Source organism: Raphanus sativus, chromosome 4 (assembly GCF_000801105.2).
Source record: "Raphanus sativus cultivar WK10039 chromosome 4, ASM80110v3, whole genome shotgun sequence".
Lineage (NCBI taxonomy): Eukaryota > Viridiplantae > Streptophyta > Magnoliopsida > Brassicales > Brassicaceae > Raphanus > Raphanus sativus.
Window position 1 is genome coordinate 30,563,273 of NC_079514.1, and position 20,026 is coordinate 30,583,298.

Here is a 20,026-nt window from a genome sequence, read left to right on the forward strand (position 1 = left end):
AAACCGAAAATTTCTTAAATAATAAACTTTCGGTTTGGGTTTCCGTAAAGTCCTTAACCCACAATTATACACACATATATAATATATACATATACATAGTATTTTTCTTAAGGATCCTAGTACAAGGAGACCAATAATGTTGCTCTAAAGTCCTCTTTTTGATACCCTTAATCCGTGTTTGAGTCCTACTTATGATACCTTCTATTGATGATATTAATACTCGTGAATACATTTGATTTGAAAAAAAAGAATCATACAAAAAACATCAAAAATAACCACAACAACCATTTTGGAGGTTTCAGATAAAATTTAGCTGACTATTGTGTTGTTGTAATATTCAAAATTTTGTAATATTTATGTCTTCATAAAAAATTTTAAGCTTTTTTGTTAAGTTTATTTTGTATATTCTTGTAGTCTCACTCTTGTTTTAAAATATTTTATGATACTTTTTATTCATTTTTTCCTTTTTAAAATTAGATCATGGGTTCTCTATTGTTTGGGGTTCCAAAAAGACACTATATTTTGAAGTTTCCAAACTTCTATATTTGAAGTTTAAAAGTATTCTTCTCCAAAAATAAAACTTCAAACTTAACTTCTAAATTATTTGTATTTTATATTATGATCTTTATATTTATCATAATTAATTTAAATTCATAAAACTATTGTAAGTAAATAGCACATATATAAAAAATATTACAAAATATTAATTAATAAAATGTTATATTTAATATAATATTTTAATAGAAATATATAATTAATACTAAAATTAAAGAAAATAACTTATTATTACATAGAATTATTTTCTTAATACATATATGACCAATTAATGCATTTCAAAGTAAAAACGACTCTCTTTATTTCTTAAATTTATAGATTACAAGTTAAAATTATTGAAATCAGGTGATATTAATAATTGTAAATACATTAGATCTGAACAACAGAGTAAAAGAGAAAAAGACTTAAATTCTATTGATGATGTTAATACTCATGAATACATTTAGGGTCCAACTGGTGACTTGATTTGAGGAAATGAATAGCACTGAATACTATGTTCCTCCACGTTCCTGATTTTTTTTACCAGTTACAAGGAAATTGCATTATCTGTAGGACTTAATTATTCCTCCACGTTCCTTTTCTCAAGAGGAAATATAGTGTAAATATATTCCCTATCAAATTAGATTAGAAATCAAAAGGAAAACTATAAAATTTGGTAAAAATATATTAATATGTTGATGTATCAAATAAATTTATAAAAAATGACATTTTTATCTAACTTCTCAATATAGGTAAGTTTGTTTCCTTCTATATAACATTTGTTCACCAAACTTCTTTCATATAACCCTAACACCACAATTGATGGTGAAACCAGTCGTGAAGGCCATATAATGTTATACAAATTGTTTTTACAATAATCAGCTTTATAATGTGATATATATTTTTTTAACAATTAGAAATATTTATGAGATATGAGATACATGCACAGTACTGTACATGCATTGTAGGTGATGCAAATGGCCATGGAAACACGAAGCGTAAACAAAAAAAACTCATTTACATCTACTATTATTTTCTAGAGTTAATTATTAAATTATTTATTGTTTGAAGTTTTGTTCCTGGTTGTAGTTACCATTTACTATAATAGTTTGTTGTATTCCTTCTCTATAATTTTTCCTTCTAATTTATTCCATATCATTCCCTTGAATTTTTTTCCCTATCATTCCTATCAGTATTTAAATGGTCACTAGTTGAACCCTCAATTTGAACAAGAAAGAATCATACAAAAAAACATCAAAACTAACAACAACAACCATTTTTGATTACATAAAATTCGTTTGAACAATATTTTGGAGGTTCCGGATAAAACTAAGCTCACTATTAGTGTTTTTGTGATATTTAAAATTTTGTATTATTTTTTTCTTCATATAAAATTTAAAGCTTTTTTGTAAGTTTAACTTGTATGTTCCTGTAGTCTAACTCTTGTTTTGAAATATTTTATGACACCTTTGATTCATTTTTTTTCTTTTTAAAATTAGATCATGAGTCCGCCATTGTTTGGGGTTGCTCCGAGGCTCTCTAAGAGTATCTCCAAAAAGACATTTCATTTTGAAGTTTCCAAAATTCTATATTTGAAGTTTAAAAGTGTTTTTCTACAAAAGTAAAACTTCAAACCTAACTTCGAAGTTATTTGTATTTTATATTATGGTCCTTATATTTGTCATAATTAATTAAAATTCATAACAATTTTGTAAATAACTAGCACATATATAAAAATATATACAAAATATTAATTAATAAAATGTTACATTTGATATAAGATTTTTAAACAGAAATACATAATTAATATTAAACTTAAAGAAAAATAACATATTATTCAATATAATTATTTTCTTAATACATATATGACCAATTAGTGCATTTCAAAGTAAAAAAACGACTCTCTTTTTTTTTAAGTGTACAGATTACGAGTTAAAAATTATTGAAATCAGGTGATATTAATACGTGTAAATACATTAGATCTGAACAAAAAAAGTAAAAGAGGAATACTTAAATTCTACTGATGATATTAATACTCGTGAATACATTCGATTTGAACAAGAAAGAATCATACAAAAACATCAAAAATAACCACAACAACCATTTTCGATTACATAAAATTTATTTGAACAATATTTTGGAGGTTCCAGATAAAATTTAGCTGACTATTAGTGTTGTTGTAATATTTAAATTTTGTAGTATTTATGTCTTTATATAAAATTTTAAGCTTTTTGTTAAGTTTATTTTGTATATTGTTGTAGTCTAACTCTTGTTTTAAAATATTTTAATCTTATTTTAAAGTTTATTTAACTTTTTGTGTAAACTTAAATTTATATAAAATTTGAAATGTTTGTGATATATAAAATTTTAAGGATTAAAAAAATAAACGAGAAATATTTAAGAATCATAAATGTGAAATATAATTGTAGGAACCAAAATATAAATAAATATGAAACTTCAAATTTGAAGTTTTGAAATTTTTTGGAGTGGAAAAAACATCATATTTGAAATTATAGAGTTTTTGTGGAGATTCTCTAAATAGTTAGTAATATATAAAAATAGCGTACACATTTCTCATGATTATATATAAAATTATGAGAAATTTTTGTGATATATTGAATTTTAAGGAAAACAATAAACGAGAAAATTTTAAGAATCATAAATGTGAAATATAATTGTAAAGATCAAAATGTAAATAAATATAAAACTTCAATCAAATTTGAAGTTTTTTTGAGTGGATAAAACTTCATATTTGAAATTATAGAGTTTTTGTGGAGATTCTCTAAATAGTCAGTGATATATAAAAATAGGTACACATTTCTCATGATTATATATAAAAAAAAATCCATCTTAAAAAGCTAAAATAATTCTCATGGACCCGGTAAGTTATTTTTCTTTCCGTCAACATAAAAGTCCTTTTTCCCTTTTTTTTTTGTAACACTAAGTCCTTTTTCCCTTTTCTCCTTTTTCAGCTAACAAGTAACAATATTATTGAAATCTTGAAAAAAGCAATCTTGTAAAGTAAAAAGTAACAGTGGTTCTATAAGGTAATTCATATGTAAGAATGATAAAATTTAGAATAAAATATGAAAGAACAGAAATAATGAAGAGAATAGACGAAAACTAGTTGTCTATGTTTTTGCTAGGAAAAATAAATGAAAGTATTTGTATATTGTTTATCATTCAAGAGTTATATATTTATATGAAAACAATCAAAATATAAAACACAAAATAACATATATATATGCATGTATGAGAGAAACTAGGTCATCCATGTTTCAAAAAAAGGTCATCCTTGCTGAATCTCAACTCTCAAGTGGTTAAAGTGAATTTTGTGCCGCAGAATAAATGTTGTGTAAAAATATTATTACAGCACCTAAGTGCCCACTGCCCACCGCAGCACCATTCTGAGTCATATAATGTATGTTTTATAAAGAATTGCATGTTGTTTATGGTACGTAGATCTTTAAATCAAATAAATAACATTTGAAATTGACTTATTTGATAAGTCTACATCCTTTTGATTATAGACAAATAAACCGAAACAGAATTTACGAGAGATAAAAGTTGAAGTGATGGTATTCTTAATTACTACGTAAGTAATCGAATAATAAGGTAAGAAATAAAAACAAACAAGAGAAGCGTTGGTGGCCTAGTGGTCCCAGCGAATCTTCTCATACATGACTATTCGAGGTCGCTAGTTCGATACTCGGGGACAGCAGGGTGGTACTATGTCTCTCCAAATAAATCCTTCCTCATACGAGTAGGGGCAAGCGGTGTATACCAACCGTAGGTCCAAGTCGGAGGGGTTTCCCCATACGAGTAGGGGCAAGCGGAATATACATTAATCCGTAGGTTCAAGCCGGAGGGGAAGGATTTCCTGGATTTGGGGCCGCGCAAGCGGTGGGGCTAGTCACTATAAAAAGTTAACCCTAAACAGTTTGAACCGGGCTTCGTAGCCTGGTGGTAATGGAACCTCGGCTGAGGTGCCCGCCACCCAGCTTCGAAACCCGGCCACAGCGATTTAACATCCTTACTGCTGGGGCGCTGGACCCCTTCGGGGGATATTTGGGAAAGTGGCTGCCCAGACACCAGAGATATCAAAAAAAAAAAAAAAAAAAAAAAGAAATAAAAACAAAAACATATAAAAGAGAGATACAGTGAAACCTCTATAAATTAATAATGTTGGGACTACACCAAAATTATATTTTTTTATTAATTTATAGAGATTATTAATTTATCGAAATATTAATTGAACCAAAAACTCAATTTGGGACTATGAAATTATATTAATTTATAGAGATATTAATCTATCGATTATTAATTTAAAGAGGTTATACTGTAGTAAAAGAATGCTTTGTTGTTATAATTTAAAAATCTCTAGGTTTATAATATAAACATATTTAGTAGCTTTTAGTTTCCCAAAAGAGGAGCTTTTTGTGAAGGAGGCGACTCGATGCTTCCTAGTATGTCCACTTTGGCTTCCTTGGCTTTGCCCCACAATACCATGTAAAACCCTATTGCTATCAATATTCCTCCTATCAAACTGTTATTCAAACATAACAAGAAAATTGAGAGATGATACTAGCTATAGCATAATGAGATTAAAAACAATACTATAGACAAATAGAAGCAAAAGTTGTGTGTTATACATTCCAAGGTAGATCGTCTCGCCGAGGAAAATGGTAGTTGATGCGGCTGCAATCAATATAGATAATGGTTTGAACATCGACAAGTACACTGGTCCTTTATGACTCACCGCCCATGTATGTATAATATAGTATCCCGAATTCAAAGCGCCCTACGGTAAAAATGTATATCCCGTATATTATTATCAAGATTCAAGACCAATGAGTAAATTAACAAACATCTAAGTCCAAATATTATTTCACATATTTATATAAGAATTACCGTTGCAACAAGGCTGATCAAGGTTACGTCAAATCTTATGATCCATGCCTTCGAGTCATCCTTCTCGACCAAAAGACTAACGAATGCACACACAATGAGAATGCAAACATTGTGTACTAGCGTTACAATGACCGTAGATGGATATCGACTCATTGTGTGCGCCTATAAATACCCGAGTTATCATATATATAATATATCTTGTTGACTGTATTTTTATTTTGAAGTGCATAAATATAAAATGTACGTACCATAACAAGATAAGAGAAGGAGATAAGGATGTATTGAAGAGCAAGAAGGCCACCTCCAATAACCCAATCAGAGTGTGAAGACATAAGCACTGGACCGTGGTACAGAGTAACCACAAGTGCACCTATTATAGAGAATAATGTTCCCAACATTTTGGCTACACTGGTCTCTTTTCTTATAGATATTTTCTCCATGCTATACCAAATAGTCCAAGTTAGTACAAACACTACTTATCACCTTCTATTCTTGTTCTACTATAAAGAAAAACGATTCTGTGAAGGTTATTAAACGACAAGTGGTTTGGTCCATAGTTAACCAATTAGTTATGCCTCATACCCCACATATACATAGTTACATACATAATATAATTGAGATCTATGTTCATTTTCTTTGTTTTTGTTAATACTGTATAATTTAATGGACATGTTTTGATCAAAAAAAAAAATTTAATGGACATGTAACGGAAATAAATAAATAAAATATTTGCTGTCGTTTTTAGACATGTTTTTTTTTTCCGTCAAGGGATTAGATTAAATAAAATAAAACAACGGGCCAAGCCCGATTACACATGCAAATCCATACAAAAAGCCCAATAAAACAAGACCCAATACAAAACAAGGAAAAACGATCCAAACCAAACTAAACCGGTGGGTCTGAAAACCAAATCAGACTAAACCGACCGATTCCGCAAATCAAACTGTCGAGAAGAACCGGACGCATGTAAGGATCTAGGTCTTCAGGACGACACGCGTCACTTCAATCTCCACTCGACCGACAGCTCTTGGAATCGTCGCCGGAACTACTCCACCGCCCACTTCATCCCGTCGGAGCCCAAGAACCGAGGCGACTCCGACAGATCCAACCACTTTTTTTTCGGGCTTCATCGTCGTTCTCCAGAGAGCTTCATCGCACTAACGAAAGCTTACTCCGAACAAACATCCGATGACCCCATCCACAAACGAACCGAGTCCCAAACCAGAGAACAGAGACGGGCCACCAACGCCCTCCACACAGGTCCAACAAAGACAGGACCAACTAAAACCGACAGCGCAAGGACAGAAGAAGCCTTACCCTCCGGTGACAAAACCGACAACGACGGAGCTGAAGAAAAACACCGCCTTCCGAGCACGAGAACCGACGATGACAAAGCTATAGAAACCTCCGTCTCTCGGATACAAAAACACCTAAAAAAACGAAGAGCTTAACCGCGAACAAACCACCGCACCGCGCCTTTACTCCAGTTTCAGAAGCGCAAAGACGGCCGATTCCAGAGTTCAGGCAAGACGGAGAAGAGGATGAGGGCGATAGAAGCGAAGACCAAGAATTGTGCGGTCACCGAAAAGGGCTCCGGTGCCAGCACACACGTTCACGCGCCGGCCGGACGCCGGACCCAATTTATAGATCTACTTTTTCTCTCTTCTCTCACGCCACCACACGATGATGTTAGATCTCTCCTAACAATAAACTTGTCGTTTTTAGACATGTTGTCAACACGTTTTCGGTGATATTGTTAAAAAATGTACCACATATTTCATTATTAGATTATTAAATCCATTTAAAAGCTAAATAAATCGCGTGGGTCCGTACATAATTGACTTCTGCGAAGACTTAAACAAGACGGAGATTTGGTTTTTCCGTCAACAGACATTTCTTTTTCCCCTTTTCCCTTTTTCAACTAAAACATTATGGAAACTTTCAAGCTTTCTTTTGGATGCCCTGAGATATAAGCATCTTGTAAAGTAAAAGCAACAAACGTTCTAAAATATTAAATGATTTAAACTTCCAAGCTTTCTTTTGGATGCCTTGAGATATAAGCATCTTGTAAAGTAAAAGCAACAAACGTTCTAAAATATAAATAATTTAATTCAATTAGCAAGTATTTGGGAAATTAAAAAAAAATATTTGGGAAATAAATTACCGGAAAATTATGGCGAGGATGAAGGTAAATGCAGGATTAACATTACTCATGGCCGAAGATAAAGTAGGTGAGCTGTATTTAATCCCATTGTACCCTGCGATTTGGGCTGCACTTCTGTATTTTCTCAGACACATACAAAAAATACAAATACAAACATAACAATAAGAATACTTCTCTGAGTTGTTTCCCTGCTACCACCCGCTAACGAATCTTTTGCGGTCGGTAGATAGCAGTTAACAGCGTTTCAAAATAATCATATAAACCGCTACAAATCTCGTCATGTCGCTACAAACCTCTTAAAATCAAAAATTGGTTTCAACTATCGTTTGCAGTTGCGGATTGACAAATAAATATAAAATTAATTTTTAAAAATTTAAATTAAAAATGGAAATATTATAAATAAAAGTATATACACATATTCTATATTAATTTGAATTCACAAATAGTATCATAATTTGTTTTATATAACTTTAAATTAACTATTCATTATATTTTTTAAAATTAATATAAAGATATACACACGTATAAAACAAAAAAAACTTTAAAAGTTATAATATAAATTTCAAAAAAAAATTATTCAAACTATAACTTTCAACTAATTAAAAATAAAATAAATATTATTTTTATTAATTATATTATATTAATAATTATTATATTTTATCACAATAGTATATTTTTATAATATGTTAATATTGGTAATTTATTATTATACCACTGCAATATCTCATAATTAACCATTCATAAATATCCTGCAAACGTAACAATTTTCAAACGTTGTGCCAATCATAAAAAACACTTAATAACGTTCTGCACCCGCAACCGCAACCGCTGCGTTTGAACCAGTCGGACTCTTAAATTAAAATGTAAATTAAATGGAGCAAAAAGTTTGGAAAATAATGATCAAAGAAAAAGAATTTGCCTGAATTTAAATAATTTTTTTAGTTCTTTTGATAAGAGTTTAACTACTTATAAAACTTCATGTCAATGTATATCTTGTATTATTAAGTAGATCATATAAATTCGGCATAGAATCATCATTATTTATAAAAACGACAAAACAACCCAGTTAAATTGTTCGAGAAACTAGTAATAATTATTCGAATCAATACTCTTTTATGTAAAACTAAGATGATCCAATTATTGTAATATAAATCTGTAATTGCGGTTCAAGAACTGGTTTTGAAAACCAAGGAATGTGTTTTGAATTAGATGATATTGTATGGTTACCAAATAAAAGAACTTACACAATTAGACCAAGAAGTCCCATTTTGTAAAGAATTGAAGAAGTCAACGGAGGAAGAGATCTTGATCTGTGGAGATAGTGAAGCTATATAAGAGCAAGTTCTTATCAAGATATTGGGAACAGAGTCAAAGGAAAGAAGAAAACCTGAAGGAGAAGAAGGCAAGAGGAAGAAGAAGAAGAGATCCAAAAGCATAGGAGTAAACAAGAACCACAAATGGGCTCAGTCCCTTGGAAGTCACCGATTTGACCAAAGTGTTTACTCCGACGTTAGAAAACTCCGTCAACACCATTGCCGTCAAGATCAAGCTATCTCTGTTACATAATCTTCCCTCAGCCATCTTCAGTTCTTTGGATTCTTTTGTTTTTTTTCTTGCTCTCTTTCTCTATCTGAAGACTCTCTCTCTATCTGAATTTGATATTTAGAAAAGGCATATTTATTAGACCAAAAAAGTATGTTTTATGTTGAGGTCGTGTTTCGATCCAAAGAAAAATGTTGAGGTCGTGACGCGAAAGGACAAGTCAAACTCATCTCCATCGCACAATTAAAACTTAGGAAGTTAAGGGAGTAAAAGGCGGCCTGGCCCATCTTCAAATGCGTACAAAAACAGTGAATCTAAGAAACTATAATATAGTATTCTTGTTTACGTTTTCTTTTTGAACATAGATATGCAATACTAAGAAAATAGTGTATTCTTGAATCCAACATATCTTCATGATAATGCTTCATCGTCTCTGTTCTGTGTAGTCAACAGAAGTGACTGCTCACAATCACTTGCATATTCTCTTTCTTTGCCCCATAAAACACTATAAAACCAAAAGCGCAGTATCATTGATCCAATCAATCACACGCACTGCCCACAACACATAGAAGCTAAGTTATATTGTACTAATCACTTAATCTTATTACCCAACAACTAAAAGCTAGAACTACGTTTTGTTTATCCTTATGTTTTTCAAGCAAGAAACACTATAGTTGAGAGTAAGGAATACAAAGGATAATGGTACCTCCGAAGGTGAAGCGGAGGCAACAGCCATGGCGACTGCAATTGCAATAATAGACAACATCTCACAACGGCTTGAACAAAGATAAAGACCGGGCCCTTCAAATTCAGACCCCATGTGTGGATAAATGAACCCAATGATGTATCAAAGACACATAGTGTTATTTACTGAGCTAAAGCTAAGGTAAGAGTCCCTACTCAAACTGAGTTATAAGGCTTCATGCCTCACCAAGTATCTGACTGCAGCGAGGGAAATTATCGGTTTAAGCTTCCATGAATTCAAGTCTTTTTCTGCAAATAGACATACTAGGGGCTGCTGAGCTTAGCATTGCAAATATGTTGTAGAAGAAGACTATGCTTAATTATTTCTTCAGGGCATATCTCCATGATCTGTGTCTGAAATCATGTCCAGCTGCTGAATTTAGCTCAACTTTATTACACTACTAACAAAACGTAAAAGTTCTCTTTCATGAACTATCTGAAGCATATATTGTGAAGCGAGCAAAGGGCTTCAAGTGATCCAACTTGACTCGACTAAAGTGAAAGAAGCATATATTATAAAGAACAATATTTAAAGCCCCAGATATATACACCAGAATGCTAATGATTTTAGCTTCTTTACAAGGTATTTATATTGAGGACCATATTATATCTTAATGGCTCCATATCCATTGAGAAGTACTCCACTTGCATCAGTCACATCTTAATGACGAGGCATCATCTTCTATGGTGTTTGTAACCAACAAAGGTAACTTCTGGGATCCATCTACATTTCTGGTTGAATCCTCTCTTGCTTTGCCCCAAATTACAGTGTAGAATCCACAGCTCAAAATCACTGATCCTATGACACTGCACACAACACATATATGGTAATATTTATATTACCATTTATACAGAGTCAATAAGCAACTATGGAGACTAAGTGCGACTTGTGATGGATTAGAACAAGAAACCATATAACTCTCTTAGATGTGATTCCATGGATCTCCTAGCTATAATTTCCATCATGGGTGTTATGTTTGTTTCTATATATAATATATATAATCTATGAGCATACTCTAAAGGAAGAAGGTGAAAGATATCATATAGTACCTCCCAAGGTGAAGTGGATCACCGAGGAATATAGCAGCCATTACAACTGCAATGACAATAGACAACGGCTTGAACAAGGAGATGTAGACTGGACCCTTCACATGCAGACCCCATGTGTGTATAACTGTGCCCAATGATGAAACTAAGCCTCCCTAAAAAACAGAGACGTTACTTTCTGAACTTAAAAATTCTTGAAGATCATACAAGGTTTTGGGTTTCTCACCGTATACATGACTGAAGCGAGTGGGACACCCGGTTTAAGCAGAAAGGAAGTCAAATCTTTTTCCGCAAGCATACAAACAGGTGCTGAGATTACTGTTGCGCATAAGATGTACAACAAAACTACGGTTGTTTTTTCAGGGTACACCTCCATGACCTGAGTCTGATATCATTTATAGAGCTACCAAACTTAGCAATGAGTTTTATTATGTGTCATCGAAAAATATAAAAAAACCAGAGTCTTTGTGTTACCTGAAGAATATACCATAATGAGACAAGCAAGTACTGTGTAACGAGCAAAACGCCTCCTATAATCCAACTTGAATCAAAAGAAGTCAAACCCTGGTAAAGCCAAACTGTAGGTTCTGAAGATGTAAGAGATGCAGAAGAGAGAAGTTTTGGGCCTTTATAGAGCACAATAACCAGAGCACCAGATATAGATACTATCGTGCCAATGACCTTAGCCTGACTCGCAGAGCTCTGTAACACTATCCGTTCCATCCTTCACCAAAGGAAGCACAAACAGTTAAAATTAACACTATCCCTAAAGGGAATGTAAAGAGAAGGAGGTGGAACCTGAAGACAACGGCGAGGGTGAAGGTAAAAGCTGGCGTGAGGGTGCTGATAGCAGAGGCAAGAGTAGGATTACTATATTCTACTCCTTTACAGCCAGATAGCATCGACACGAACCCGACAAGCGCAAGCAAGAAAATCTTGAAGAAGAAAGGAGCTTTGGCTGAAGGTAACCTTCTTGACCTACACATCTAAAATTGTGTTTTCACATTCTTGAAAAAAAAAGGAAGAAAGAGTCTGTGATGAGATCAAGTATATACCTCCCAAAGATGAGGGAAAGTGGAAGAAGGACAAGGGCAGCAACAACATAAGTGTAGAAGACAAAGACATAGAAGCTCAATCCTTTCAAGGACGCAGCCTTGAACAGTGTGGTCGATCCAACAGTTACACACTCCACTGCTACCATTACAGCAAATGGCACAACATCTCTGTTAATGTAGCTCAACGGCACTCTCTCTTCTCTCATGATTATCAAAATTTTGATAACTAGTTTCAAAGAAAGTCTCTCAAGTTAAGTGAGCAATAACCATGTGGGTCTTAGTGACGACAAAAATGGAAAAGAGTATTCCAAACGTTACCGACGCCTCACGCCACAGAGACCATATCCCAATTAATCTAGGGACCCACCACAAGGAAGAAACTTTCCCATTAGAGCTTCAGTTACATCAGTTCATAAGAACATTCTTTTCCAATAAGTTAAAGACTGACTCTTTAGGTGTAAACTAGTAACGGCTGAATTTGGCTGAATAATTAAAAATAAATCTAATTTTCAAAACAAAATTATTCCAAGAAAAAAAATCTCTAATATTTATTCGAGAAACATTTTGCAATTTATAAAAGTTATAATCTCTTTATTTTGAAAATAACAGAAGAGTTTTGTGAAAATGTATTTATTGTCTCCTGTATTTTCATTTCACTTATCATACTGTTGTACAAAAAATATTATACTCAACCAATTTTTTTTTTCAAAAAAGTTATCAAATTCACTTTTAAATTTTCAGAAACATTCTGAGGACAGATAAAACTGATTGAAAGAAGCTAGTTATGTTAAAACATGTGTAGAAGATATTAATAAGCTAATCTTCCATCAGGAATAAATTACACAACATTCACTATAAGTATGACTTGGGAAATAGAAACTAGATACCAAGTAACTCTATTAGATTTGATTTCTTGGATAGATACATGAAGAGCAATGTATATAAATTATGCAGGTGTGCTATTAAGGAAGATTGTGAAAGAGATAGTACCTCTCAAGACTCAAAGTAAAGTGAATCACTGAGGAATATAGCAACCATAGCTACTGCAATGACAATTAGATGAACAAGGAAATGTAGACTATGCATACCCCATGTGTGTGTGTGTGCAACTCTGCCCATTGATGAAACTAAGCCTCCCTGAAAGAGAGTATTAATTTCTGAGATTACAATGTTCATTAACCACTACTTTAAGCAAACATACAAGGTTCACTTATCACCGAGTACATGACTACAGCTAGGAAGAGACCTGTTTTAAGCAGGAAAGATGTCAAAAAGTCTTTTTCAGCAAAAGACATACAGGCACTGAGTTTGATGTTAGCGCAGAAGTTGTATAAGAATACTATCGTTATTCTTCAAGGTATACCCATGATCCGAGTCTAAAATGATATATGAGCTACTGAGTTTAGCAATGTGTCACCAACATATTCAAAGTCTTTTTAGTTATGTACCTGATGAATCAACCAGATTGAAACAAGCAAATACTGTGCAGCGATCAAAAGGCCCCCAGTTACCTAACTTGACTCACATAAAGTCAAATGCGAGATGGTATTTGATGAAGCTAAAACTTCTGTGCCTTTAGAAAGAACGACAACCAGAGCACCAGTCTCCAGATATAGATGCTACGGTGCCAAATGATTTTAGCACCGTAGCAGAGCTACTTAACACGAGTAGTTCCATCCTATACAGTCATCCAAGAAAGCATAACCAGTTAGAGTTAAATGATCGGGATGATAGTAAGCAAAATGTATCTTAGTCATTACACAAATCAAAAGGCTAGAGATTAGCTACGGTTAATGAGAGTGGAATCACTCCATTGTTAATTTAGCTATCTAGATTACATTCCCGTCAAAGAATCGAAAGAGAAGGAGGTGTAACCTGAAGATAACGGCGACCGTGAGGTTGCTGATAGCAGAGGCAAGCTTTGAGGGAACTATATTATATGCCTATATACACCTGTTCCCTCCCAAGTAAAAGAGAATCCGGAAATGCACATATCTCTATGATTATATAATTACCTGACAAGAGCAAGTGAAAAGATCTTGAAGAAGACATAAGATTTGGCTGGAGGTAATAAAGAGTAGTTTGGGAGATCAAGTACCTTCTAAAGATGAGGGAAAGTGGAAGAAGGACAAGTGTAGCAACGACATAGTTGTAGAAGGCAAAGACAGATACTCAATTCTCTCAAGGACCGCAGCCTTGAACAGTCAGTGTGTTAGATCCAATCTTGACACATTCCACAGCGACCATTGCACTCAGTTCTGCAAAAGCATCTCTAATGCACTGTCTCTTCTTCTGCTCCTCTTTGCCATAAGATCTGATGTTGATACTTTCAAAATATCTCAGAAGTCAAAAGTGACTTCAGAGCAACCACAGGAATCAATCCAACCACATTGCCTAAATGCTACATTAACTATACCCCAACTTGACCATTAATATTTCCACACCATTGTCATCACCATACAACTCAAATATTTATGATTAACGGGTCCCAAAGAGGACATAAAGCTTAATCCTGCAGCTGAAGAATTCCCCAACTTCCATTTTAACATTCTCCATAATACGAAACACAAGAAATATTTATACTCATTCGTTTGGATAACATTATATATTTGTGAAAAAATGTTTCTGCAATTGCACAATGCAATAATTTGAAAGTTATCACCATCCAACCGCATTTACAAATTAATAATATAAGCATATTGTCATTCACTTTCATCAATTTATCTTAAGACAAGCTTTCATCTTCTACGATTTTGATCATACATTAGTGTTTCTGTAGATAAAAGACGCAGAGTTAACCACCATATTACTGTTACTTTTACAGCCTAATTGGGATACACACCTCTGTCTCTCTTCTCACTTTTTGTCCCTGACTCTCGACTCTTAACAACCTCCTTCAGCTTCTCCAGTTCCGAGAGGAGCGACGAGTTGCCTTGGCAAGCCTCCTTCAACACCTCCATTCTTCTCTCTCCCTCACTCTTCTGTTGCCTTTCTTCTTCTTCCACTTCCATCGCATCTGCACACCCTTTACTATAATACCCCAGGAGATCCACCATCATCCCCTGAAAACCACATTGCATTTCACGTTTCAGTAAATCATCTCTTTCACACCTCTTTAACATTTTAAGAGGGTTTCATTTTTACCTGCCGATTCTGCTTTCTTGATAAATCTCTCAGCAGAGTCCTTACAATCTTATTCCGCAGGGACCCTTCTCCTTCTTTATCCTTGTCCCCGTTGCAGAACACTAGAGATGAAAACTGATGCAGAACTAGCGTAAAGGCTACTGATCCCCGCGCCGCAGCTCTATCTAAAGCTCCACTAGTCCATGACTTCAGGTACGCCTCTAGCACTCCCTCGTTTTCCTGTCAATCACCAATCAATCTACCATGCCACTTGTTCAAACACTATATATATATTTTTTGTTGCAAATTACCTCAGCCGGTTCGAGGTATCCTTGCGCTTCTCCCAAGCACTTGTCTAGACTCGGCAATAGCTCAAGAACACGGGCATTGGAGAGTGCAGTCCACGCCGAAAGCCGAATAGAAGGTTCCACGCATTGATGCAAGTAAATCGACATCTGTCGCCCATACAGTACGTCCCCATACGACACTGCAGCATACTGCTCCACCAGCATCTCCAGAAATGTAGAGTAACTCTCGAATATGTCAGACTTGAACCTCAGGAGCTCAACTTCACCGCCGCTTTGTCTCTTTTCATCCAGAACTTGTCCATAGAGCTCCTGGAGATAACTGTACAAGTTCCTAGTGTTCTTGTCTTCGATGATGTCCATTCCAGCCAGTAACACGGTAGACAAAGCGTGGAACTTCCAAACCAATGGTACGCTCGAAACAGGAGACGGACGCGTTCCCAACCCATACGCTGACTCAAGTCCTGCAATAAAGAAAACTCCAGCTTTTGCAACTTCAAGCAACTCTGTTGATTCTTGATCCCCTGCTGAGTTTTTACTAACGTGGACTGCTGAGATGGAGCTAAGGAGCCACTGTGGAGGCAGGGGCAGTCTCTGGTGAGCCCACTCTACGATAAGAGAGTCTGATTTTTGGTCCTCAGTTGAACAACTTGGCATTTCACCTTCCTCATGTATAGTCTCCAGACCAACTGCGCCTTTCTTTATCCTACTGGAGCCATCCTCGGATTCAGATTTTCTCTTTGGATGTAACCATCTACGTTTGAAGTGAGAAGTCAGCACTTTGCTCATACGATCATAATCCCATTCGCTGCATTTCCACTCAGACGTTATGGTTCTCTTGTTTGAGCTGATACAGCAGGCCAAGTGTTCTAACGCATCCGGTCCAAGGACATAGTCCAAGGCCTTCTCCACAAGTAAATGATCCCTTGGACCTGCAATCAAACACATAGCTAGAGCGGAGTTCATTTTATCCATCAAGAAAACAGATCCCTGATCACTCTGCGAGTCCAGTTGAGAGATGTGAAGAAAGAGACTCAGAAGACCTGCATCAGCTTGTGCCAACAGGACTCTCGTTGACCAAAACCCACCACCGCTAGCTCCCCAACCAAGTCCCACCCCAGGAGCTAGTCCACCTCGTTTATGTATCTCAATGGATTGCATAACGGGCCATTCTGATGCGACAGAATCTCTAAAAGAGCTCCATACCAATGTTAAGTCACCGATAGACTCTGTCAGTATTCCATTCGCAAGCACAGAACCATCTCTAATGGACTCGCTTCCCTGAGGAGTTTCCATCTTAGATCTAGCTGATTCTATCAGAGTTTGGATGGACACAATGGTCCGCGTCAACCCATGAAGGCAACTTACAGAACCTAAAGCTAGCTCTTCATCTTGACATTTTTCTCTTAGCAAGCACAAAAATTCCATAAACGAGGAACACCTGGAAGGGTCTTTTTCAACGGAAAAACTAAGAAGCTTTTGCTTGATGATGGTGAGACCAATCTTTGGAACAAACTCCGGCAGCCATGGCAGAGGCTCATCCTCCCCGTGGGCAGATATTTTATCAAGAACTTTGGAAACTGTACGAATGACAGCCGAATACAACCACAACAGAGAAGTAGTGGACGTAGAGACACTTTCAATTCCTCTCTCCCACTCGAGTAATTCAGGGGCCAACATTATCCAGCTCAGTGCTGTATCAATCATAGGACTTACATATCTCCAGTCCCAAGCCCCAGATTCATTCCCTCGAATGTTTTGTGAGTACAAGCTAGGAAGTGTTCCGGCGAAAGCCTCAAGGACCAGGTAAGCCTCTTTTGACACAGAAGTAAACTCGCAGATTAGATTTTTCTCCTTGAGCTTTTCAAACGATGGGCAACTCAACCACAAGCATAGGGCTGGGAATAGCTCTGGGTACTGAGATATGCAACATCCACTTTGGATACAGACCTTCAAAAACCGGAGTTGTTCAACCAACAAATCAGATGAAAGCTTGCACTTCTGCTTCCCTAACTTCACCCATGAATCAAGTGAGGAGGTGAACTGAAACAAATGCCAAGTGACTTCATTGAATGTCCCGTTCTTCACAAACTCCACGCATGTCCTTTTATCATACCGGGCCAAGACCTTCGTGAAATTAAAAAGACAGAAAAAAACGAAGGTTACAATAGTTGTAAGGATTATAGCTTAACGAGGAACGAACATAACAAGTTTTGTCAAAGGAGGACCAGTATTACCTTTAAGAGGCGAACAGAATAGATCTGAGAAGGAAGAACGTCCATTTTTTTGTTCATCTTGAATCTTTTCACAACCGTTTGCACAAATTTCGGATACTTCAAGATTGCAGTTGTGCATTTTGGAGAATGTCTTGCTATTGCAATAGTAATCGAAATTAAGCATTCTTCGAGAGCTGCTGTTGGTTCTGTCTGAAATCATGAATTATAAGCCACCGGTTAAGCAACACGATGCTAAATTGCACACGCGTACAAATACATAGAAAGTGATCTGACCTCCAGAAGGTGATAAATTCTTGGAAGGATATCCATTCTGACAAGACCAGCTGCAACATCTTGTCCGGCAACAAAAACATCTTTCTGGATAGTGTCTGTATCTTCTGACCCGTCATCCATGGTTTCTTCACGGAAAGGAAGAATATTGGAGGGCTTAGCGCTGTACTTCCAGTAGCAACCAGGGAGGAGGCCAAGATCAATCTCCGGCTTTCCCCTGAACACAGGAGCCGTGAAGATGTCCTTTCCGCATGGTCCCAAGTTCTGCAAACAGAAATGCATTTGATCAGTTTGATGATATTGTGTCTAGTAGGACTCATAACATCTTTGGAATGAGAAAAAAAAAGAACCTATACCTCCAAAATATCAAAGAAGTTCTCATTAAGAGAACAGCTCAGTAGACACTGAATCACCTTTGCACATGCTAGAACAACAGAGGCATGGTTGTCATCAAGAGCCATCCTTTAAAAAAAAAACATTTCTTTATAAGAAGGAACAACATGCGAGTTAACTTCACAGATAAGTAAGGATATATAACCTCAAAGCTAAGACAAGGCCAGGTTCTGGTCCGAGGGCATAAGCCCAGATGGCTTCCCAGTCAGTGGATTTAACCTTTTGCTCCTTTGTGTAGCCGATTCCGCTTTGGCAAAGTTTGTACAAAGCTTTGTCGAGTAGAGATGCAAGCAGATTCAAAGAAAGGCATCTTTGTCCCGGAATCTGACATATCAATCAAAAAAATGAGCAAAAATAAATAATGGAGCATTCTTAATAATTGGAAGGAAGCAATAATCATACCACACTTCGTGTAAGTGCAATAGCTTCTTTGATGGTGTAACCAGCTGCCCCAGGGTCCCCCTCAGTTCTCAAGAAATCACGTTCAACGGCAGACATATTTACACCTGTAAAAACTAAAAAAAAAATGTGTAAGATTTTGTCAATGAGTATAAGCTGGATTGATCTTCTACTACTACTCACCAGATTCAGGTGGTGGGACAAGAACATCAGTTTCAACGACATTCCCGTCAAAAGAAAATCTCAAGTCCCTAACTGACTCAACCCTCTCGGTCCATGTATCCCAGAAGACGCCTTGGGCGGCTACACTTGTTTCTTTTGGTATTCCTGACACTTGAGAGGGGGATGGAGTTACGGCCTGAGCTTGTTGTGGTGAGTGAATGTCAGGCCTGAGAGAAGGACCCTGAGGAAGAGAATGCTTTGGCTTCTTGAGTTTGTCCTGGCCTCGTTTCTTGAGAAGGGTAAGTAAAGCAGGATCCATCTTCTCAAATAACTCAGCCTGTGCCTCTGCAATCTCTTCATGTGACATTTTCTGCAACAGTGCATTGTTATCTGCACTTATTGAACCTTCTTCTTCTTCTTCTTCTTTCTCGACAGTAGGAACTTTAGGTTGGGCTCTGCTCCCCACATGCTTACAAAAAAATCAAAAAGAATCAACACCAAACAAGATGGAAACCTAAAAAGGGGCAAAAGTGGGATTTGGCTTACGGGTCCGTGAGAACGATGACAAGCCACCGGAAAGGGAAGACGGGAGGGTTTGGGAGGTAGCGGCTTGTTCTCCGGAAAACCTTTCTCGACGATGCTCCCGACAAGGCTCGAAGGTGGCGCCATGGGATTAACTCGTCCGCTGTTTTGCTCCTTCTCCGTCATCTCTAAACCCTACTTCTGCTCTGTCTTCACCTTAGGAAATAACACATTGCTATAGTGACAAAGAGAGAATGAAAATTACAGAAAACCCCCTATATAGTCCATTAATTTTTGTTTCTTGAAAAAAAAATTAATGGAGTTGACTTTTCGAGTGTCATGTGTGTAATGGAATCCGCAAAATGGTATCACTTTACGAGAAGCCCATGAACAAGTTTACTTCAGAAGCCCAAATTGGTTATCTGAGTTATATGACTTTGCAGGTTTTACTTTGATTTCAGTCCTACTTTCACTGGATATGGTCTCATTCTCATATGCCCCATTTAGTGAACTGCTGCTCTATTCTTCTCAGCGCTATCATTTCGTCGTCGCTGCTCTCGTTGTGAGAGACATCACACCGCCTAAGATCTCTAAGTTTTTATAGGTCACTAACATAAC

General features: G+C 36.0%; 3 protein-coding genes across 5 annotated transcripts; all 3 read right to left on the minus strand.

Moving 5' to 3' along the window:
• Positions 1 to 4,874: 4,874 nt before the first annotated feature.
• Positions 4,875 to 9,338, minus strand: LOC108853711 (WAT1-related protein At5g40210). 2 transcript variants are annotated; one of them, XM_018627142.2, is made up of 7 exons: positions 8,997 to 9,331; positions 8,854 to 8,919; positions 7,610 to 7,723; positions 5,694 to 5,886; positions 5,446 to 5,607; positions 5,187 to 5,335; positions 4,875 to 5,080 (listed from the first exon to the last, which is right to left on the minus strand). In XM_018627142.2, exons 1-7 carry the CDS (start codon positions 9,188 to 9,190, stop codon positions 4,948 to 4,950), a joined length of 1,011 nt encoding a protein of 336 aa, XP_018482644.1. In that variant the 5' UTR covers positions 9,191 to 9,331; the 3' UTR covers positions 4,875 to 4,947. The 2 variants fall into 2 exon arrangements, 1 of the variants encoding a protein (XP_018482644.1); XR_008945188.1 differs by lacking the exon at positions 4,875 to 5,080 and having other exon boundaries at positions 5,196 to 5,335; positions 5,446 to 5,521; positions 8,997 to 9,338.
• A 1,050-nt stretch (positions 9,339 to 10,388) lies between these two features.
• On the minus strand, positions 10,389 to 12,442 carry LOC108853707 (WAT1-related protein At5g40230). The gene is made up of 6 exons (XM_018627131.2): positions 11,998 to 12,442; positions 11,741 to 11,920; positions 11,417 to 11,666; positions 11,169 to 11,327; positions 10,946 to 11,097; positions 10,389 to 10,702 (listed from the first exon to the last, which is right to left on the minus strand). The coding sequence occupies exons 1-6, from the start codon at positions 12,201 to 12,203 to the stop codon at positions 10,546 to 10,548; spliced, it is 1,104 nt and encodes a 367-aa protein (XP_018482633.1). The 5' UTR covers positions 12,204 to 12,442; the 3' UTR covers positions 10,389 to 10,545.
• Positions 12,443 to 14,683: 2,241 nt separating this feature from the next.
• Positions 14,684 to 19,644, minus strand: LOC108853706 (transcriptional elongation regulator MINIYO). 2 transcript variants are annotated; one of them, XM_018627128.2, is made up of 10 exons: positions 19,433 to 19,644; positions 18,908 to 19,355; positions 18,728 to 18,831; positions 18,471 to 18,649; positions 18,289 to 18,394; positions 17,936 to 18,196; positions 17,663 to 17,851; positions 15,432 to 17,552; positions 15,142 to 15,360; positions 14,684 to 15,059 (listed from the first exon to the last, which is right to left on the minus strand). In XM_018627128.2, the coding sequence occupies exons 1-10, from the start codon at positions 19,592 to 19,594 to the stop codon at positions 14,823 to 14,825; spliced, it is 4,026 nt and encodes a 1,341-aa protein (XP_018482630.2). In that variant the 5' UTR covers positions 19,595 to 19,644; the 3' UTR covers positions 14,684 to 14,822. The 2 variants fall into 2 exon arrangements, with proteins under 2 accessions (XP_018482630.2, XP_018482629.2); XM_018627127.2 differs by having other exon boundaries at positions 18,728 to 18,840.
• Between the last annotated feature and the right edge of the window lie 382 nt (positions 19,645 to 20,026).